Below are 23,631 nucleotides of genomic sequence, written 5' to 3'. Positions count from 1 at the left end.
ACATCACCCTGTTCGGGTGATGTTCGAGTTCGGCCGAACACCTGACGGTGCTCGGCCAAACCGTTCGGCCGCATGGCCGAACTAAGAGCGCATGGCCGAACGTTCCCCGAACGTTCGGCTAGCGCTGTGATTGGCCGAACGGGTCACGTGGTTCGGGCCCGAACGCGCTCTGATTGGCCGAACGGTCACGTGGTTCGGGTAAATAAATACCCGAACCACGTCATATCTCCGCCATTTCTCTGTGGGTTTAGCTTTGGGTAGGCAGGCAGGGTAGTTCGCTCTCCAGCCACGCTAGCCAGGGTCCCCCCCAGTCATTGTGTGTCGCTGCTGGGAACAGTAGTACACCGCTCGCTCAGCCACACTATATATAGCATTGTTTACTGCCACTGTGTACCTCGCTCAGCCACGCTATATACAGCATTGTGTTTACTGACACTCTGTGTACACGGCTCAGCCTGACTATATAGCATTGTGTGTACTGCCACTGTGTACCTCGCTCAGCCAGACTATATATAGCATTGTTTACTGACACTCTGTACACGGCTCAGCCTGACAATATAGCATTGTGTGTACTGCCACTGTGTACCTCGCTCAGCCAGACTATATATAGCATTGTTTACTGACACTCTGTACACGGCTCAGCCTGACTATATAGCATTGTGTGTACTGCCACTGTGTACCTCGCTCAGCCACGCTATATATAGCATTGTGTTTACTGACACTCTGTGTACACAGCTCAGCCTGACTATATAGCATTGTGTGTACTGCCACTGTGTACCTCGCTCAGCCACGCTATATATAGCATTGTTTACTGACACTCTGTGTACACGGCTCAGCCTGACTATATAGCATTGTGTGTACTGCCACTGTGTACCTCGCTCAGCCACGCTATATATAGCATTGTTTACTGACACTCTGTGTACACGGCTCAGCCTGACTATATAGCATTGTGTGTACTGCCACTGTGTACCTCGCTCAGCCACGCTATATATAGCATTGTTTACTGACACTCTGTGTACACGGCTCAGCCTGACTATATAGCATTGTGTGTACTGCCACTCTGTGTACACCGCTCAGCCAGACTATATAGCATTGTTTACTGACACTCTGTGTTCACGGCTCAGCCAGACTATATAGAATTGTGTGTACTTCCACTCTGTGTACACCGCTCAGCCAGACTATATAGCATTGTGTGTACTGCCACTGTGTACCTCGCTCAGCCACGCTATATATAGCATTGTTTACTGACACTCTGTGTACACGGCTCAGCCAGACTATATAGCATTGTTTACTGACACTCTGTGTACACGGCTCAGCCAGACTATATAGCATTGTTTACTGACACTCTGTGTACACGGCTCAGCCACACTATATAGCATTGTGTGTACTTCCACTCTGTGTACACGGCTCAGCCAGACTATATAGCATTGTTTACTGACACTCTGTGTACACGGCTCAGCCACACTATATAGCATTGTATACTGCCACTCTGTGTACACCGCTCAGCCAGACTATATATCATTGTGTGTATTGCCACTCTGTGTACACTGCTCAGCCAGACTATATAGCATTGTGTGTACTGCCACTCTGTGTACACCGCTCAGCCAGACTATATAGCATTGTGTGTACTGCCACTCTGTGTACACCGCTCAGCCAGACTATATAGCATTGTGTGTACTGCCACTCTGTGTACACGGCTCAGCCAGACTATATAGCATTGTTTACTGACACTCTGTGTACACGGCTCAGCCACACTATATAGCATTGTGTGTACTTCCACTCTGTGTACACGGCTCAGCCAGACTATATCGCATTGTTTACTGACACTCTGTGTACACGGCTCAGCCACACTATATAGCATTGTGTTTACTGCCACTCTGATTCTGCTGGGAACAGTAGTACACCGCTCGCTCAGCCAGACTATATAGCATTGTGTTTACTGCCACTCTGTGTACACCGCTCAGTCACACTATATAGCATTGTGTACTCTGCCAGTCAGTGTATATATTGCTGGGATCAGTAATACTCCACTCACCGTCAACCACTATATGAGCTCACCATGAGTTCCCCAGAGACCTCCGCTGTGAGCAGCACTCCCAACAACAGCAACAGCCAACGCCCCACGCAAGCTATAACATCCACCCCAGCAGCCAGTGGTCAGCAGCAGCCCTCCCCGGAGGAGAACGTTGTGTCCATCGGTCCGTCGCCAGAGCGATTAATGAGGGCTGCCATTGAGGAGATGATGGGGCCTGATGTGGAGGAGGAGGTCTGGCTCAGGCCAGCATCCCAAGTTAATGTTGAGGACGATGAGGGGTCTGTGTCTGGGGATGTTGGGGTGGCAGAGGTGGTGGGTGGGTCAGACTCAGGAGAAGAGTTGTATGATGAGGATGATGATCGGGACCATCTGTATGTGCCTCAGAGTCCGACCCCGGAAAACATGTTGTATCGTGTGTTTAGGTACTAAAATCTGCGTTCCCAGTAGTGTTGGGCGAACAGTGTTTGCCACTGTTCGGGTTCTGCAGAACATCACCCCGTTCGGGGTGACTATATAGCAGACTATATAGCATTGTGTTTAATGCCACTCTGTGTACACGGCTCAGCCACACTATATAGCATTGTGTTTACTGCCACTCTGTGTCTGCTGGGAACAGTAGTACACCGCTCACCCGCCACTGTATATCATTGTGCTCTGTGTCGCTGCTGGCAATAGTGGTACACCGCTCACCCACCACTGTATAGCATTTCTGTACTGCCACTGTACTGCTGCCAGTCAGCGTGTACTTTAAGGATAAGTGAAATGAGGAAGAAATCTGGTGAAAGAGGGAGGGGCAAGGGAAGAGGTGTTTCCCCTGACGGTTCACGTACAGGCCACAGGGGAGCACCCAAGAAAACCCACTCAATACCGCCCATGTTGTCCAGGACAACCACCCTCACAGATCCAAAAGAACAGGACCAGATAATTACTTGGATGACCTCTCAAGCGTCCAGCAGTGGGTTAAGCAGCACCAGCACATCATCACGCACGAGGTCCGAGTCCTCAGCCAGTTACAAGGAGCCAGTGGGCACAAAGCTGACACAACCGGCAGCGACACCACGCACACAACTGCCAGATAACCAGACGACGTTGGAGTGAGCTGCGCAGAGGTTGTTCTGGGGAGCTCTACTCCACGGCGGCGGCCCCCCACAATGACATATGACGAGTTTGAGGAGATGGAAGAGGAGGGTATGGACAATGTGGACATGGATATAGACCCAGATTTTGTTTGTGAATGAGAACATCGCCGTCGTAGCAGCAGCAAAGATGAGTCTGTTGAAGAACCCACTTCTGCACGAGTTCGTCTTGTGCCACAAGGTAGGCGGCGCGCAATTTCAGGCACCACAAGTGTGGAAGTTCAAGTGAGAGGCAAAAGAGGCGCAAACAGAAATCGCCAGCAAGGCAGGTGCTCCAAAGTCTGGGCTTTCTTTGAAGACTGCACTGAGGATGTTACCATGGCGATTTGCAAGGTGTGCAAGACCCGCCTGAGCAGGGGGAAAAGTATTAACAACCTCTCCACCACCAGCATGAGCCGCCACATGCTATCCAAACATCCCACTCTGTGGGCAAACGCGGCAGGACAGGGTACCACCAGCAACACTGCCTCCCTTGGGTTCACCAGACTCACCACCAGACCCGCCTCAGCAGCAGCAGTAGCCCAGCCATTGCGTGGTTCACAACATTCGCAAACATCAGACGACGCTGACACTGTCACTTTCCGGACTAGTGCTCTTGAGGTCTCCCAGTGTTCATCAAACACAACAACCAACAGCCCTTCGGTGTGCAGCCCTACGGTTCAGTTGTCTGTCTCGGAGATGTTTGAGCGCAAGAGGAAATTGCCAGCAAATGACCCCCGGGCCGTGGCAGTAACAGCCAGCATAGCCAAGCTTCTGGCCTGCGAAATGCTGCCATATCGAGTGGTGGAGACAAACAGCTTCAAGGGCATGATGTCAGTGGCCATCCCACGTTACGTGGTTCCCAGCCGCTACCACTTTGCGCGCTCTGCAGTGCCTGAGTTGCATGAGCACGTGGTCAGCAAAATAACCCGAAGCTTGAAGAATGCCGTTGCCTGCAAGGTTCACCTCACCACTGACACCTGGACGAGTTCGTTCGGCCAGGGTCGATACATCTCCCTTACCGCGCACTGGGTGAACCTTGTGGAGCCTGGCAGCGATTCCTCACCTGCTACGGCGTGGGTGTTGCCCACGCTGCAAACAGCTGCACCGCCGTCCCTCCCACTGGATAACAACAGCAGCACCTACCTCTCTGACTCCTTCTCCTCCAACGCATCTCAAAACTGTACCTCATCCGGAAACGCTAACCCAGCACCAGCAGCAGTAGGATCGTGGAAGCAGTGCAGCACAGCTGTTGGCATGCGTCAGCAAGCGTTGCTGAAGCTGATCTGCCTTGGGGATAAGCAGCACACAGGGGAGGAAATTTGGAGGGGAATAAAGGAACAGACGGATTTGTGGCTGGCACCGCTGGACCTGAAACCGGGCATGAAGCTAGACACCTGGCACAAACTGGCAATGTACGCAATAGAGGTGCTGGCTTGCCCGGCAGCCAGCGTTATGTCGGAACGCTGTTTCAGTGCTGCCGGAGGCATCGTCACAGATCGGCGTATCCGCCTCTCCACAGAAAATGCAGACCGTCTGACTCAAATTAAAATGAATCAATCCTGGATTGGATACGACTACGCAACACTCCAGGACCCCAACCAAGTAACATGACCAATGAACATCTGGGATGGTTTAGCGTTTCCGGTCCCGGTTTATTGAACCTCTCATCTGTATTACATTTATGACTGCATGGCGGCATAAAGCATTGCTGCTATATCCGCACGCTTTTTGTCCTCATGCAAGGCCTGTGTTGTTGTGTCTCAAAAAGCATGGCCTTCTCCTCCTGCGCCTGCTCCTGTTCCATCACATGTGCTGCTGCTGCTGGGTTAGCGTTGCCGGTCCCTGTTTATGGAACCTCTTATCTTTATTACATTTATGACTGCATGCATGGCGGTAAAAAGCATGCTATCCGCACGCTTTTTTGTCCTCATGCAAGGCCTGGGTTGTTGTGTCTCACAAAGCGTGGCCTTCTCCTCCTGCGCCTCCTCCTGTTCCATCACATCTGCTGCTGCTGGCTTAGCGTTGCCGCCCGGTCCCTGTTTATTGAACCTCTTATCTTTATTACATTTATGACTGCATGGCGGTACAAAGCATGCTATCCGCACGCTTCTTGTCCTCATGCAAGGCCTGGGTTGTTGTGTCTCACAAAGCGTGGCCTTCTCCTCCTGCGCCTCCTCCTGTTCCATCACGTGTGCTGCTGCTGGGTTAGCGTTGCCGCCCGGTCCCTGTTTATGGAACCTCTTATCTTTATTACATTTATGACTGCATGCATGGCGGTAAAAAGCATGCTATCCGCACGCTTTTTGTCCTCATGCAAGGCCTGGGTTGTTGTGTCTCACAAAGCGTGGCCTTCTCCTCCTGTGCCTCCTCCTGTTCCATCATGTCTGCTGCTGCTGGGTTAGCGTTGCCGCCCGGTCCCTGTTTATTGAACCTCTTATCTTTATTACATTTATGACTGCATGGCGGTACAAAGCATGCTATCCGCACGCTTCTTGTCCTCATGCAAGGCCTGGGTTGTTGTGTCTCACAAAGCGTGGCCTTCTCCTCCTGCGCCTCCTCCTGTTCCATCACGTGTGCTGCTGCTGGGTTAGCGTTGCCGCCCGGTCCCTGTTTATGGAACCTCTTATCTTTATTACATTTATGACTGCATGCATGGCGGTAAAAAGCATGCTATCCGCACGCTTTTTGTCCTCATGCAAGGCCTGGGTTGTTGTGTCTCACAAAGCGTGGCCTTCTCCTCCTGCGCCTCCTCCTGTTCCATCACGTCTGCTGCTGCTGGGTTAGCGTTGCCGCCCGGTCCCTGTTTATTGAACCTCTTATCTTTATTACATTTATGACTGCATGGCGGTACAAAGCATGCTATCCGCACGCTTCTTGTCCTCATGCAAGGCCTGGGTTGTTGTGTCTCACAAAGCGTGGCCTTCTCCTCCTGCACCTCCTCCTGTTCCATCACGTGTGCTGCTGCTGGTGCTGGGTTAGCGTTACCGGTCCCTTTTCCTGGAACCTCTTCTCTGTATTACACTTATGTCTGCATGGCGACAAAAAGCATGTTACCTGTGCAAAGAAACATGACATTCTCCACATTTAAAAGACAGTTTTTCCTTTGAAACTTTACAATAAATTTTCTCAAAAACTATAAGCTCTTTTTCAAATATTTTTTTCCCCCTTGTACCCACTCCCAAGGTGCACATACCCTGCTAATTTGGGGTATGTAGCATGTAAGGAAGCTTTACAAAGCACGAAAGTTCGGGTCCCCATTGACTTCCATTATGTTCGGAGTTCGGCGCGAACACCCGAACATCGCGGCGATGTTCGGCGAACGTTCGCGAACCCGAACATCTAGGTGTTCGCCCAACACTAGTTGACCCAATAAAAATTATGATTGTAAAAAAAAAAAAAAAGAGTGAAAGCCAGACTTGATCTGTTCAAGCAGCGAGTTAGCAGCTACTGTAAATAATGGCTCACAATTTTAACATATGATGTTACATGCTACACATGCTCAATCTATACCAACTCAACAAACATACGTACTGTACTTTGGATGGCTCCTTTCAAATAAATAACGGTTGGAAAGTGTTCTGGTTAAAGTCGCCACCTCTGATGAGGCCAGCATTTGAATTCTGAGAGAACCTAAACCTGCATGATTTGAATTTGCAGAGCAAAAAGAATGTGATCCAGAAAAAGAATTTTCCTGTAAAAATCAAAGATGCATTCCTCTAAGCAAGAAGTGTGATGGCTCTGATGACTGCGGGGACAGATCTGATGAACAGGACTGTGGTGAGTGTGTGAAGATTCTTGTTTAAATATATACTGTAAATGTTTTTACTTTTAGCCTATGTAAGACACCAGGGGCGTAACTAGGCCCCACCGGGCCCCCCTGCAGATTTTCTGAGCGGGCCCCCCCCCCCCCCCGGGGCCCGCTCGCGGCCATTTTGTGGGTGCTGGAGGGGTGGCAGCATGAGGGGAAAGCCTTGCCCACAGTCGGCGGGGAGAGGGGTAGTTCCCCCCTCTCCCTCACCTCGGGGCTCTCCCCTCTGCGCTCCCCTCCAGCTCGTAAGTGTCTGTGGGGCTGTGGTGGGCAGCGAGCGGCGGGCAGATACATACCTGCTTCCGTGCGTTCCATCGGAGACTTCTCCCTCTAGCGGCTGACGTCACTTCCGTAGGGCCTATTCCTACGCCCCTGTAAGACACAAAGTCCAGAAGTAACTGGCATGTGCCAGGGTAAGAACATATTTTTTTAGAGTAAAGCCAATCAAAGTTGGACCAAGCAACGTAGTGGGTGGCTGGGTGGTAGAAGATGGAGAAATAAAACTGTGCATTTTGGCCAGCGTGGACATGAGGCTTGGAACATTTGACATGCACCAGTGTAATAATGTTAATAACCAGTGGCGTAGCAATAAGGGGTGCAGAGGTAGTGACTGCATTGGGCACTTGGGCCAGAGAGGCCCTGAAAGGCCCACCCTCTACCACAGTATTAGCTCTCTATTGGTCCTGTGATGGTAATCACTTCTATAAATGCTTTGAATAGTAGTTATCCTTAATACACTGTTCCTCATCCCCTTCTTGCAACTCTGACACTGTGGTTGTCCCTGGCAGGTTTTGGTGTGCCATACCAATTGTTATGTATACAGAAATAAAAAATAGATTGCATCGCTTAAATTCTAATAAGTAAATAAAAAATAAATAAAAATAGGCTGCAAAGAGAAGATGGGCTGGCGTTCCTTGGCCCAACAAATACACAAACAAATTTGATAAAAGAATTAGCTTAGGTGCAAGAGTTCTTTTATCAAATTTGTTATGTATACAGAGCTTGGGGGGGGGGGGGGGATGTAAAACTTGCACCGGGGCCCATAGCTCCTTAGCTATGCCACTGCTAATAATAACAACTATTTTTTGTGTGGATGAAGGAAAGTAAAGCCAATCAAAGTAGGACTGTCATGATCGGTGTCAGCAGGCAGAGAGAATCTGATTATTGGCGATCTGCAGTATCACCAAAAATGCAGATATATACCCGATTATTGATGATCTGCAGTATCACCGATAATCCGATATATTGCTAACCTCTGGGCACCAGCAAAATAACGACAGTAATATATCAGATAGTGTGGAAATGTCCACCACATGGTAATTCCTCAGAGGTGTGGTTACCTCTGAATGGGAACCCCGTAAGTGAGATCCTCTAACCAGGCTGAGTGAGGAATCTTGACCCCCAGCAGTAATTGTCTGCTCGGGGCAGGCGTCTCGGAGAGGCAAGCCTCAGACATAACCCTCCAGTGGGAGACGTTCCACTGAAGGGAGAAAGGTCAGACAGGCAAGGGTTCGGCAACAGAGATGTCAGCTGCAGTACAGGAGCGGAAGGCAGAAGAGTAAACGTTAAACAGGCAGAGGTCGGCAACAAGGATCAGATAGGCAAAGGTACAAGATCAGCAAGAGATAGAGTAGTCAGGGATAGCCAGAGTCAAAACACAGATCAATATACAATAACAATCCTAAGCTAAGGTGTGAAATCCTTAGTATCAACACCAGGGCACTGCACTAAGGTCTGAGCGCTAACACAGAAGTGTTTTCACGACAGCAGACAAGGAGCAACTGACAGCCAGCTCCTTTTATGCTGGGGAACGCTCTAGCAGTGTCCCCCAGCCGCCCAGCCAATCCCTGGCCCTGCTGGAGTCAGCTGACCAGCCTGGTCAGCTGACTCCTCTTCGGGAACGATAAAGTACCTGTCTCCTAGCGCGCGCCAAGCGCCGGGTAAGTGCCGGCGAAGGAGACCCCATAGGAGGAAACTGCGCGGCGGAGTCCGCCGAGCATACGGTCTCCGCCGACCGCACAGCACCACTCGGCGGCACGCCGGCGGTGGGAGTCCGGGGAGCGGAGCCCGCTGCCTCATGCCTGCTGGCAGCGGGTCCTCTATCCCTCACAGTAGCCCCCTCTTGAGGAGTGAACTCTGGACACTTTCCACCCGGTTTCTCTGGATGTGACTGATGAAACCTCTTCTTTAATTTCTCAGCATGCATGCGATTCTCTGGTACCCAAGATCTGTCCTCCACCCCATACCCTTTCCAATGGACCAGATACTGTACGGAATTCTGTACCAGCCGGGAATCCAAAATTTTCCCAACCTCATACTCTGTCTGGCCCTCCACTATCACTGGGGGGTGGGGGGAGGAATCCACATATACTGCTGGTTTCAACAAAGAAACATGGAACGATATCCCACCTCTCCTGCTGGCTGGGAGATCAATCACATATGATTGATCTTTTTGGCCACCGGATAAGGCCCTATGAACTTGGGCCCCAACTTGGTGGACGGTTGTCTGAGTGCCAAATGTCTTGTTGACACCCACACCATGTCTCCAGGAGAAAAGTGCCACTCAACAGACCGTCTCTTGTCGGCTGTTTCTTTTGATTCTGGAAGGCTACTCCTAAATTCTCCTTTACTTGTCCCCAAAGTTTCTTTAAAACCTTCTGCCACTCTTCCAGGGCTGGGAAGGGAGAGGAGCACACCGGCAATGGGGAAAATTTAGGAGACCTTCCTGACACAACCTGAAAAGGGGACAAGCCCGTTGAAGCGCTTCTCAGGTTGTTGTGTGCAAACTCAGCAAAGGGTAGGATTTTAACCCATTCCGTTTGTGAATCTGCCACATAGCACCTCAGAAATTGTTCTAGTGCCTGATTAACCCTCTCGGTCTGCCCATTGGTCTGTGGGTGATACCCAGACGAGAAGCACAGGTTCGTACCCAAATTATGGCAAAAAGCCCTCCAAAATTTTGATATAAATTGGACTCCTCTATCCGATACCACATCATCCGGAAAACCCATGTAATCGGAAGACGTGCTGTATGAAGAGGTCGGCTAAGTCTTGAGCTGATGGGAATCCTTTAAGAGGAAAAAAGTGGGCCATCTTGCTGAACCTGTCCACGATCACCCATATCACAGTCATACCTTCCGACTTGGGAAGCTCGCCAATTAAGTCCATGGACAGGTGGGTCCATGGTTCACTTGGAACTGGCAAGGGTTGTAAGGTACCTACTGGAGTCTGGCGAGACGGTTTACTCCTGGCACACACCACACACTCTCTGACGAATTCCCTGCAATCCGAGGCCAATGAAGGCCACCAAACACACCTTGTGAGTAGATCTAGAGTGCGGGTGACCCCCGGGTGACCTGTGTTCTTATGGGCATGGAATAGCTGCATGATTTGCAAACGTAACGGGAGTGGAACAAAGAGGACCCCTTCCGGTTTCCCTTCTGGGGTATCTAGCTGGTGAGGCGCCAGTGTGACCGCCCAGTCCTCCCAGGTCTCAGTGGCTGCCAGCACCACCTTGTGTGGTACAATGCTCTCGGGGAGTGCGGGCTGAGCTGTCTCCGGTTCAAAACAACTGGAGAGAGCATCTGCCTTAATGTTCTTGGAACCTGGAGTGTACGTGATAACAAATCTAAAACGCGAGAAAAATAGGGACCAGCGGGCCTGACGAGGAGTGAGCCTCTTAGCCCCTTCAATGTACTCCAGGTTCTTATGGTCAGTGTATACAGTAATGGTGTGTTCTGCACCTTCCAGCCAATGGCGCCATTCCTGGAAGGCTAACTTGATGGCCAACAGTTCCCTGTTGCCCACATCATAGTTTCTCTCAGCAGGAGAGAACCTGCGTGAGAAATAGGCACAAGGATGTGTCTTGCCCTGCAGACCCGAGCGCTGAGACAGCACAGCCCCCACCCTGATCTCTGAGGCATCTACCTCTACTATGAAGGGAATAGCGATGTTAACATGTCTCAGTATGGGTGCCGAGCAAAACAGTTTCTTCAGGGTATTGAATGCGGCCTGGGCCTCCGATGACCACTGATAAGGGTCAGCCCCTTTCTTGGTTAGACTAGTCAGAGGGGCTACTACCGAAGAGAATCCCTTAATAAATCTCCGGTAGTAATTAGCAAAACCAAGGAATCTCTGAAGTGCCTTCAAGCCCACCGGTTGAGGCCACTCTAGGACAGCCGAAACCTTCTCTGGGTCCATAGAGAGCCCTGACGTTGAGATGATGTATCCCAGAAAAGGAATTCGAGTGACCTCAAAGAGGCACTTCTCTAGTTTTGCATACAATAGGTTTTGTCTCAACCTCTTCAACACATATTTGACATGTTTGCGATGTTCCACGAGGTTTGGAGAGAAAATCAATATGTCATTGAGATATACCACGACAAACCTCCCCAACACCTCCCTGAAAACCTTGTTAATTAAGTCCTGGAAGACGGCCGGGGCGTTACACAACCTGAAGGGCATAACTAGATACTCGTAATGCCCGTCGGGTGTATTGAAGGCCGTCTTCCACTCGTCACCAGCCCTAATGCGTATCAGGTTGTATGCCCCACGTAGGTTCAATTTTGAAAAAATAGTGGCATTGGTAATCTGGCCAAAGAGATCGTCTATCAGAGGTAATGGATAGCGATTCTTTATGGTGATCGTGTTTAGACCTAGGTAGTCAATACAGGGTCTAAGGCCTCCATCTTTCTTTTTAACAAAAAAAAAAACCCCGCCACCCTGCCCCGGCCGGTGACCGAGAAGGGCGGATGAACCCCTTTGCCAGGTTCTCAGTAATGTACTCCCGCATTGCCTGTTTCTCCGTACCTGAGAGATTATAGAGATGACTAGAGATGTAGCGAACGGTTCCCAAACCGTTCACCGGCGAACCGCTCTGCTACTCTGGGCCTCTTACTACTTCCGGGTCGCAATGACCCGGAGTAGTACGCCTGCGCTGCCCGGCGGAGCGCGTCCTAGATCGCGCTCCTGTTGCCGGACACTCTCTGCGCATGAGCGTGACGTCACTCATGACGTCACGCACATGCGCAGAAAGTGCCCGGCAACGGGAGCGCGATCTAGGACGCGCTCCGCCGGGAAGCGCAGGCGTACTACTCCGGGTCAATGCGACCCGGAAGTAGTAAGAGGCCCAGAAAGGTTCGCCAGGCGAACGGTTCGGGCCATCACTAGAGATGACCCTTAGGAGGCATACAACCAGATCTTAGGTCGATAGGACAATCGAAACTCCAATGTGGTGGGAGTTTATCAGCAGATTTAGGACAAAACACATCCGCAAACTCAGCGTACTGTGTGGGTATCCCCTTGACCTCTACCATGGCAGCACATATGGCAACCCTCCCCAAACAATGGGTATGGCAATAAGGTGACCAGCTGAGTAACTGACCTGAGGCCCAATCTATCTGTGGGGAATGGAGCTGTAACCAGGGCATACCAAGAATAACGGTGGAGGTTGCCATGCGCAAAACAAGAAACTGTAGGCTCTCCTTATGTAGAACCCCTATCGTACATGACAACCTTGGGTTCTGAGAGAGAGGTGATCTACACTGTAGAGGAGAGTCATCTACTGCGGTGATGACTATTTGTCGGTCTAAGGGTTGTAAGGGAACCCCCAGTCCCTTCACAAAATCATAGTCTATAAAATTGTTTGCGGACCCCGAGTCCACAAAAGCTTCAGTACAAACAGTAAAATTCCCCTAGGAAATGGAACACGGGAGAAGTAACCGATTATTCTGATTTAGAGGTAAGTTCTGTGCGTCTAGGGTATTACCTCTAACTACACCTAGACAGCAGCGTTTCCCGATTTCCTGGGGCAATTTTGAGCAATATGACCCTGCTCTGCACAATATAGACAAAGGTTCTCTGCCCTTCTCCGCTCTTTCTCGGGTCGGGTCAACCGAGAATGTCCGATTTGCATTGGTTCGTCGGTAGAAGGAGCAGGCGATGGGGACGCATGAGAAAAAACTCTCACTGCATTCTTGCCTCTCGATTGGCGCAGATAGCGCAATCTGCAGTCTGCCCGTATTGCCAAAGAAATGGCGTCATCCACAGACTTGGACTCTGGGTGTCCCAGCATTAATTCAGAGACTGAGTCTGATAGGCCTGACAGAAAACAGTCTAACAAGACTTAAGACCCCCACCTAGATGACACAGCCCACTTTCTGAACTCTGCCGCGTAAACCTCAACCGTGTCTCGACCCTGCCTGAGAGTCTTGAGCTTCCTCTCGGCAGTGATCGATGCATCCGGATCATCATAAATTATAGCCATTGATTTGAAAAATTCCTCAACTGACTTGAGGGCCGTATCCTCGGGTGGAAGACCATATGCCCAGGTTTGCGAATCCTCGGACAATAAGGTCTTGATAAAAGTCACCCTTTGCTGCTCAGAGCCTGACTGGGTAGGTCGTAACTCAAAATAAGATAAAACCCGGTTACGAAAATTCTGGAAGTCAGATCTTTGCCCTGAAAACTTTTCGGGCACTGACATGCGGAGATCTGTGACCGGAGGGGATGGCACTGTGGCCACAGTCGTCTGCAAGACCCGTACAGACCCAGCCAACTGGTTGATCTGAGTCTGTTGTGTATTAACCACCTCGATGAGGTTATTAAGCGAGGTGGTTAGAGTCTCGATCTGACTGCGTAGTGCTTCCATACCAATGGTCTGCTGTTCTGTCATGATCGGTGTCAGCACGCAGAGAGAATCTGATTATTGGCGATCTGCAGTATCACCAAAAATGCAGATACTGTATATACCCGATTATTGATGATCTGCAGTATCACCGATAATCCGATATATTGCTAACCTCTGGACACCAGCAAAGTAACACAATAAAGACAGTAATATATCAGACTAGCCGACCCGTGGCGTAGCATACGCCGCATAAGGGGGTAGAGGACAGGAAGGGGGTATTGGGCACAGGGGCGGAGGAGGGGCGGACCCCCCCTCACCTGGGTCCCCCATGTGCGCTCCCCCTGCAGCTTAAGCTCAGCAGGAACCCCCCCCCCTCACCTGGGTCCCCCATGTGCACTCCCCCTTCAGCTTAAGCTCAGCAGGAATCCCCCCTTCCTTAACCTGGGTCCACCATGTGCGCTCCCCCTCCTTCATCACCCTCATCATCATCATCATCATTTACAGCTTGAAACTCACAGAAGGCTGCAGCAGCAGGGACATTATACCTTGTGTTGACCTGGGGACTTCTGTCTGAGTGTCTTCCTTGAACATTTATGTGCCACTCTGGTCCCTCAATCCCCGATCAGGGGTCATGGCCATTCCCATTCATAAAGACGGAACAAGAGTAAAGTAAAAATAAAATAAATAAATACACACATCCTAGAAAACGAGGGTAGTGTTTCAAGTGGCATCTAGCGGTGAAAAGTTAAATTACACACACCACACATTTTTCATTAGAACAATAATACAAATACAATGAATCCCTTTGAAAGCCCCCACCCCAGTTACCAAAAAATCACATTAAAAAAAAAACAGTTAAAAAAATAATTTATTAGTTGCCTTAGGGACTCAACTTTTGTTTAATATGTATTTCATGAGGGTATATTACTGTTATTTCAGTACATAAGAGCTTGCAATCGACCGGACACAAAAAAAAAAAAAAAAAACTTAAAAATACACATTTACTTTAAAATACTATATTTCCGGCATACATTGTTCTAGGAGCATACTTTAAATGTTGTGATAGCTGGGAATAAAGGGCATCTTTTTTTTTTTTTTTATAGTAGTATTGCTTATCCAGTCGGGCCTATCTGGACGAGTATGTTCGTCCAGATAGGCTGTGCTTCTGCTGCTGCACTGTGCGCGCAATTGTGCGTGCTCCCATCGCCTGCCGTTAGTTCCCCCCCAATCAGTGAATGAGATATAGTTCCCATTCACCAATCTAAGTCCCCCACAGAAAAACCGACAATCTCTTATCATCAGTCTTTCTGCAAAAAATAAATATATATATTCCCGTCCTCTTTCTATTTCCTGGATGCAAGATTGCTTGCATCCAGGACTTTTTTGACTGTGGCCATATTTTGACCAAATAGTAAACTACACCCACATACATTTTTATTACACAATTACATTATATTGCATTTAAAATTAGCTGTTTCCTTCCTACACCAAAAATTACCCAAATACATTTTTAATTAAAAAAAAACGGAAAAAATTACAATTGAAAAAACAACAGAAATAATTACCTAAGGGTCTGAACTTTTTAAATATGCATGTCAAGAGAGTATATTATTATATATTTTTTTTTAATTATAAGCTTGTAAATAGTGATGGACGCAAATTGAAAAAATGCCCCTTTATTTCTAAATAAAATATCGGCGCCATAAATTGTGATAGGGACATCATTTAAATGGTGTAATAATACCCGGGACAAATGGGCAAATAAAATGCATGAGTTTTAATTACAGTAGTATATATTAATTCCAAACTATAATGGGCAAAAACTGAGAAATAATGATTTATTTATTATTTCTTTCTTAATCTTCCTGTTAAAATGGATTTCGAAAAAAAAAAATTCTTAGCAAAATGTACCACCCAAAGAAAGCCTAATTAGTGGCGTAAAAACGAGATATAGATCAATTCATTGTGATAAGTAGTGATAAAGTTATTGGCAAATGAATGGGAGGTGAACATTGCTCGGATGCATAAGGTTTTCGACACTGTGGGGCTGAAGTGGTTATTTTAAAACTATAGAGTATGGAATTGGAGAAATACTGTAGTATATTTTTTCCTTTTTTATTCTTGTTTTTGCCTATAAAATGCATAGAAAATAAATTAATTACTGAAAACAAGTATCACCCACAAAAAGCCTAATTTGCAGCAAAAAAATAAGATGTATATAATTCAGGTGTGAGAAGCAGTGATAAAGTTATGGCCAAAGGAATGGAAGGAGTGCTGACAGGTAAAAATGGCTTTTGGTAGTAAGGTAAAATGGGCTGTAGGGTGAAGTTGTTAAAGGGAAGGTTCAGGGAGGGGATTAAAAAAACAAAAATAAATTTCCACTTACCTGGCCGGCTGCCAGGTCGGGCTCTTCTGCGCTCCGTTTCCTGGCACTTCTGCATGCGCAGTACAGCCCGGCGGACGTCCGATGACGTCAGCGCGCCGGCGTGGGACGCAGAAGTGTCAGGAAATGGAGCGCAGAAGAGCCCGACCTGGCAGCCGGCCTGGCCAGGTCGGGTCGGGCACCGGAGACCACCGGGAGCCTGCGGAGTGGCGGCGAGGGCACCTCCTGCCTGCCACGGGCTGGAGGAAGCCCCCGGTAAGTGGAAATTTATTTTTATTTTTTAATCCCCTCCCTGAACCTTCCCTTTAAAGAAAGATTATGAAAGATTATGAAATGAATGGCAAATATAGATTTAGGGGGCAGATACATGGGCGTAGCAATCACCCCTGTGACCCCTACCATCGCAGGGAAGCCCAGAGGCATTGGGGGCCCTCCTCCATCCACTCCTCAGTGCAGCCAGTTACCAAAAGAAGTCCCTGTTTGCTCACACAAAAACATCCCTGCCACCTCCTCCCACCATGCAGAGTAGCAAGTAGTGGGAGCGTCTCTCATTTTTCCCTGCTTATAGACACTGCTTCATAGCAGAACACTCCCTGGGAGTCCCTGCTGCCATTCACTGGCTCCCGATCTTGTGACTCTCATGGGGTTCGGGGACCAAGGGGGCCCCATGCTATCATTTTGCAGGGGTCCCTGTTAAGTCTAGCTATGCCTCTGGCTGCTACAGCACACATCAAACTGCAAAAATGTCAGTACAGCACACAGTAGGGTCAATGTCAATACAAAAAAAATGGCTTATGTGATCAGGATGAAGACTATTGGAGTGTCCCTAGCTGGGGCACTACAAGAAGCACAGCACCTAAGAACTAAGAAGCAACCACACAGCACAATATACAGCCTATCTAGTCAGATGAGTTCTCAAAAGATTTTATTGGAGCTCGCTATCCTAGCTGGTGCACCTGGAGTAGCAGAGCAGCTACACAGCACAATATGTGCAATTCAGCCTCCCTAACACTGTCCCTGTACCACCAGCAGCAGCATCCCCTCTCCCTACACAGACTAAGGCCTCTTGCACAGAACATGTGGTTCCGATTTGAGATTTTGATCTGATTTTACATGCAATTTCGATTTTTAATCTATTCTGATTTTTAAGTGGTCCTACATGCTGCATATTTTCTGTGTTTTCCTTCTTGTGCTGATAGCATCCAGGCTTTAGGTTTCACAGCGCCCTGAGTTTGGTGCCCCCCCCTCCCCCTTCATCCTCTGCGCCTGCGCGCGCACACACACGCACACACACACACACACACACACACACACACACACAAACACACACACACGCAATTCACCTTTTCTCCTAGGAAAGTCTTTCCCAACCTTTTTGAAGTTTGACACTCCATGCCAAATGCTCAGATCTCAGTGACACACAGGGCCGGATTTGTACTTTTCGCCACCAAGGCCCACTATCACCAACCGCCCCTGAAAAAAGTATCCCAACCAAGACACACACATGCATGTGCACACCTTATAATTCCAGCAAGAGCAGCTGACTGTAGGTAGCCAGATGCACCCAGTATACATAGCCAGATCGCCCTCATCAGTATAGGTAGCCAGAGATGTCCCCCCTCCATAAAGTTAGACAAATGCCTCACCCCCTTTAAGTATAAGTAGCCAGATGTAAGTGCAGTAAACAGAAAAAAGTGTAGTAAACTGGAGCCCATCCATTACAGGTAGCCAGATATTCCCCTACAGTATAAGTAGAACATGCTGTTTTGCCTCACGGGAAGGGTTTTTAAACCCTCTAACTTCGCTCACCACCGTAGTGGGTAAAATAATTGCAGCAAAACAAGAGGAAAGGTTCAATAATAATATTTATTGAGCTACAATCCTGTTATAATAATCGTCTAGGCTTGCAGAATCATAGTTAAATTGTATTTAAGTAATTAGTGAGTACCAATATTCTTACCCAGTATTGTGTAACATCACCCAGAGTAGATTGGGGGACCTCAGCGACCTTGGAGGGGAAAATACCTGGCGACTCAAACGGACGGCACATCTGCTTTCCTTCAAAAGCCCCAACACGAAAGTATTTTACCTCCTTTATATAGACAGAATTCAATGTCTGCGCAGATAAGGGTGTGTGATCACCATGTGCTTGTATTAGTGCGCCTGTGCAGACAAGACACATGACTGCGCGATCACAACATGCTTTAGAAGCGTCACAGAACACGTCTGACTATTTTTGTTTATGTGAGAACTTGCACATCATCTCATATTTTGACTAGTGTTGTAGATAGCAAAATTCCCATGGTTAGTCTTCCATGAGAATGTTATGAAAAGTTATCTGTGTATGTGTTAGATAGCAACACTCATGGTCAATCTTCCATGAGAGTGTTATGGTTAGAAGCATCTCATAGCCAGTTTTTAATGAGAATGAACAAATGTGTTATTCTGAATTATAACTGCCAGTGTTGTAATGAACTATCATAGAACATCCAATACTAAAAGAAGCTAACATATATACCGTGAACAGTAATTTCTTGTCAATTAATCAATCAATCAATCAATCAATCAATCAATCAATTAGACATTCATGTCACTTTTGTATCTCACATGCCACCCCTTCAGTATAGGTAACTCCACTTCTGGGCTCCCTTTAGCCAGATGACACTGCCCTTCTCAGGATAGATAGATATAGATAATGGATGGATGGAGGGATGAATAAATAGAGAGTAAAGGAAGGGAGACATATGTACAGCATCTATCAGCTGATCAAACTGATCACATGCTTCTCCATGAGTTCTCCAAAGCATTGCCATCCCTCACCATCATCTGCCTGTATTTTGAACTTGCTTTGAACTCTTCGTTTCTCCTGTATCTCTTCAGGTCTGGTTGCAGAACACATCCCTGAAGTTTGTACTTACTGTACTCAACTACAAAGATAAGACCACCTGACATAGATCATTTATAGTAAGGAATGAGCAAAATGTGATTCAAAGGTACAAGTAAATGCAAATGTCTTTATTGATTGCCACCACAAAAAATAAAAACTATTTAAAAACATTACAGCAAAACTGGACCAAAAAGATTGTTGTTATAAGAATTATATATAGAGCCTGGTGTAAACAATAATTAACATATGAGAATGTGTCACACCTGGGAGTCTCTGCTATAAGGTAAGTCATAGTGTCACAGCACAGTAAATAATAACCTATGTAAATACACTGTGTCACAGAGAGAGAGTCCACAGGGGAGGCACATATGGGACAATCCTAGTACATATAATCAAAAGAAGCCCAAATCAGTTACTAATAAATTGCTAGTGCAATAAATACAGCGCGGGCAGCATGCATTTCAGCCATCCTGAGCCTCTTGACTATTCCTAACTGGTGAGCCTTGTGTTATATCACAGACTTTTTTTCTCACTATGAGCCTTGTGCTCTCTCTCTATCTATTCTATTGCTCACTACACTACCTCATCGTTATTGCTGCTATTTCTCACTATATCTCATGCTGCTAATATTTTCTATCTTACTATTGTTCCTATTGATTTTATAGCCTACTTTTTTGAGTGTTGCATTATTAACTTTTGGGCACTGTATATGATATATTTATTGCACTAGCACCTTATTAGTAACTGATTTGGGCTTCTTTTGATTATATGTACTAGGATTGTCCCATATGTGCCTCCCCTGTGGACTCTCTCTCTGTGACACAGTGTATTTGCATAGGTTATTATTTACTGTGCTGTGACACTATGACTTACCTTATAGCAGAGACTCCCAGGTGTGACACATTCTCATATGTTAATTATTGTTTACACCAGGCTCTATATATAATTCTTATAACAGCGATCTTTTTGGCCCAGTTTTGCTGTAATGTTTTTAAATTGTTTTCAATTTTTGTGGTGGCAATTAATAAAGACATTTGCATTTACTTGTACTTTTGAATCACATTTTTCTCATTCCTTACTAAAAATTATATATGTCAGGTGGTCTTATCTTTGTAGTTGAGTATATTGAATTGCTTTAGGTCGTTGACCTTTCCCCTGACCTCATTGATAATTCGCAATATAGCTATTTAGCTGGTAGATATGTCTGCTTGTTTGTTCTAAGTTTTTAGTTTGTACTTACTGTATCTGTGCCACACAATGATGTATCAGAATGTCCCACTGAGACTTTCTGCCTTGGCTTCCTGGCTTGCCTGGACCAGTGGGAATTCTCTGCACAATTTTAACATATACCCAAGCTAAAGCTCGGTTACAAAATCACATACTTACCTAAGCAGAGGGAAGCCTCTGGATCCTAGTGAGACTTCCCCTTTGTGTCCTCCAGTGGTGAGCTGAAATTTTTTCGCATCACAATTTGCAATTACGCATCGTAATCGTAATGCAAAACTTCAGAGAAAATTGTAATTAATTTCATATGTAATCGTAATATTTCATAATCTTGCGTAATTTCTCATGTAATTTTCAAGTTTTTCGTGTCATTTTCTGCCGACTTTGGCAGTGAATAGCAAAGCCTCCATACGTGCTGTGGCTGCCAAACTTGCTTTTATTGATTTTTAAAATGCAAAGAAAAATGTATATTTAAACTGTTCTTTTTCTGACTTTAAAAACTATTTTTTCTTTGCATTTTTAAAATCGATTTTCTCAAAAACTACAAGGTATTTTTTTTTTTTTGGGGGGGGGGGGGGGGATGACTTATACCCACTATTCTCTTTAACATACCGTATATACTCGAGTATAAGCCGACCCGAGTATAAACCGACCGCCCAAATTTTACCTTAAAATTCTGGGAAAAATGACGGACGCGAGTATAAGCCGGGGGTAGGAAATGCAGCAGCTACTGGTGAGTCTCAATAGTCTGATTGCAGAAATAAGCTGAAAGTGGACCTGAACTCTTGCGCATGACAGAAGGAAAACAGAGAGAAATTCAGCCTCAATTGAAAGCACTGGATGTTAACCCTATGTCTGCTTCCACGAAAGCAGGAAGTAGACACACTGCAGACCTATTGAGGGATTTGTATCAGCTGAAATAAAGAAATGCTTTTCTTTAAAGGTTATTATGCTTTTGCTTATCCTTTAGAGCAGAGAGGAAGTTCTGAGTTCAGGTCCGCTTTCTGATTGGCAGTGTAATAAGGTGCACCACCACCTGGAGCTGAGTAGTGACGGATTTTGTGAGTAAAGATTGATTTTCTGTGTGCCACCGTCCCATCCCTCCAAGCAGAGCAGAGCGAAGCAGCATGTATAGTGTGCTAGGGAGCAGCCGGCGGCATCTGAGCTGAAGCCTGGCTGCATTGCTCCCACCTGTTGTCTGCTGCCCGGGTCTCGGTATGTATGGTGGCTGCTTCCTCCTGAGTGTCTCCGCTATTCCTCTGTCCCCTCATGTCGCTTTCCCCCACTGTCAGTGCCTCGGAGCTCATAGCGTAGTCTTACTGCTATGGCTCCCTCTAGTGGCGCCAATCTGCCACTGCAGGAGTCATAGCAATTAGACTACAACGAACAGTTTACAGAGGATTCCTTGCCCCGTGCTGTGTGACCGAGCTCCAAGGCACTGACAGCGGGGGAAAGCGACATGAGGGGACAGAGGAATAGCGGAGACACTCAGGAGGAAGCAGCCACCATACATACCGAGACCCGGGCAGCAGACAACAGGTGGGAGCAATGCAGCCAGGCTTACCGGCTGATCACCATAGCACACTATACATGCTGCTTCGCTCTGCTCTGCTTGAACGGAATGGGACAGCGGCACACAGAAAATCAATATTTACTCACAAAAGCCGTCACCACTCAGCTCCAATGAGCCTGTGGCAGGTGGGGGTGCACTTGGGGGGGTTGCTGTTTGTTAGAGACTCGAATATAAGCCGAGACACCCACTTTTGGGCACTTTTTTGGGCTCAAAAACTCGGCTTATACTCAAGTATATACGGTATGTAACAATTTTGGTGTCAGTGGCATGTATGGGGGCTTTGCTATTCACCGCCAAAGTCGGCATAAAATTACGCAAAATTTTATGCAAAATTACGAATGACTATACGAAATAAATTAAATGTACAAATCGTAATTAAATATAGGCGTAAGTGCGGAAACTTAAGTGAAATCTTGTGTAATCATAATTAGCTGATTACGATCATCACTAGTGTCCTCCAGTCCCTTGTTGCCTCTCGCAGACCTTCCAGCGATAAGGGCTTGTCGGTGATCTGATCGGGGTCACGCTCCTCTTCAAGCACGGGTGCAGCTATAGTTTGCCTATGCGAGTACGGCTGTGCTACTGCACAGGTGTGGCCACATTTTGCCAGAAGAGGAACATGGCTCCAGTCAGCTGGAGTTTGCGCAAGCTGCAACGGGAGACTAGAGGACACCATGGGAAGCCTCATTAGGACCCAGAAGCTTTACTCTCCTTAGGTAAGTTTCCTATTCAGCAGGGCCGGCGCTACTATAGAGGCAAAGGGGGCAATTGCCCCAGGGCCCCAGAGCCTGTAGGAGCCCCCAAGGCATCTACCTAACCATCTTAACTGCTGCTCACTGAGGCCTCTGCAGAGTCTTTGGCAGAGTAGTGTCTCACCTGTGCTGGTGGGCAGGTGAGAAGCTATACAGCCAAAGACTGTGCAGGGGCCCCAGGAAGCCCAGTTAAGTTGGGTGGTGATTCGGAGGGAGGGTCAGCAGCCTGCTCAGGGGACCAGGAGGGAAATTTGAATGCAAAAAGGCCCCCTAATGCTGCGTTTTGGTCTATTGGGGGGCCTCCGGATTTATTCTTCCCTGGGGCACCACTGTTACTAGAACCGGCCCTGCTCTTCAGGTTTTTTTTTTCCATTGAACAGTCACTAACGAAGCATTATGCAGTACTCCCTTGAGTACTAAAAGTATATATCAGCATAAAAAGTTGGAAAGTTCTTACCATATCAGTGGTAGTCCTCTGTAACAGCTGTTCTCCAAACGTGTGCTCCATAGAGGGTAAGAAAGAAGATTCAATGTGTTTCAAACAGAATAGAGATCGGGTGCCTTCCATTCGTCACTTTTCTTGTTTGATGGAAAAAGTGCAGCTTACATCTGTTAGAAAGTGTCTATGGAATAATCAGACTTGTGGTAAATAAACGTGGGAGTGGAGTTATATTCTATGTTTGATTCTTCTTGCAGGAAATCAGACGTGCCCTGAAACATTTTTCCAATGTGATAACCGGAGATGCATTTCCAGACGCTGGCACTGTGATGGTGCAAATGACTGTGGAGACAACTCAGATGAAAGAAATTGCGGTGGATGTTTAATTAGCTTGAGCCTTTCCATGAATCCAATTAAAACACCATAAGAGAAATAATCTATACACTACTGTTCACTATGTGACTCCTTAGAGTGGGGACATGTGGCTGCGAGACAGGTGGGGGAGGCAGGCATACTGGTAATCGGCAACAGAAGAGGTACAAAAGAGGTCATGGGATTCAGGGGCCTAACGACAAATCATGCCCCCCCCCCCTCCCCCCAGCAAAAGTTTGATGGTGCCTCCTGACAATGTTAAAGATACACTGAAGCGAAAAAAAAATATGATATAATGATTTGTATGTGTAGTACAGCTAAGAAATAATAAAAAAAGAAGAAACTCCAGTTGTTATCTATGCAAAAGAACCATTGAGTTCCACTTGACTTTCAAAGTAGAAGGGGGCTCTGT

General features: G+C 47.2%; 1 protein-coding gene across 3 annotated transcripts in view; it reads left to right on the top strand.

Annotated features, from left to right (window-relative positions):
• Positions 1-23,631, top strand: part of LOC137524316 (coagulation factor XIII B chain-like) — a 177,797-nt gene that overhangs the window by 63,177 nt on the left and 90,989 nt on the right. For 2 of the 3 annotated variants that reach the window (XM_068244040.1, XM_068244038.1), the window contains exons 10-11: positions 6,811-6,930; positions 23,105-23,221. In XM_068244040.1, coding sequence (XP_068100141.1) covers positions 6,811-6,930; positions 23,105-23,221 — 237 coding nt within the window. The remainder of the gene's footprint in view (positions 1-6,810; positions 6,931-23,104; positions 23,222-23,631) is intronic. The other variant, XM_068244039.1, reaches the window with a different exon arrangement.

The sequence above is a fragment of the Hyperolius riggenbachi genome, chromosome 7, assembly GCF_040937935.1.
Source record: "Hyperolius riggenbachi isolate aHypRig1 chromosome 7, aHypRig1.pri, whole genome shotgun sequence".
NCBI classification, from domain to species: Eukaryota; Metazoa; Chordata; class Amphibia; order Anura; family Hyperoliidae; genus Hyperolius; species Hyperolius riggenbachi.
This window is presented reverse-complemented; position numbering and strand designations above follow the sequence as displayed.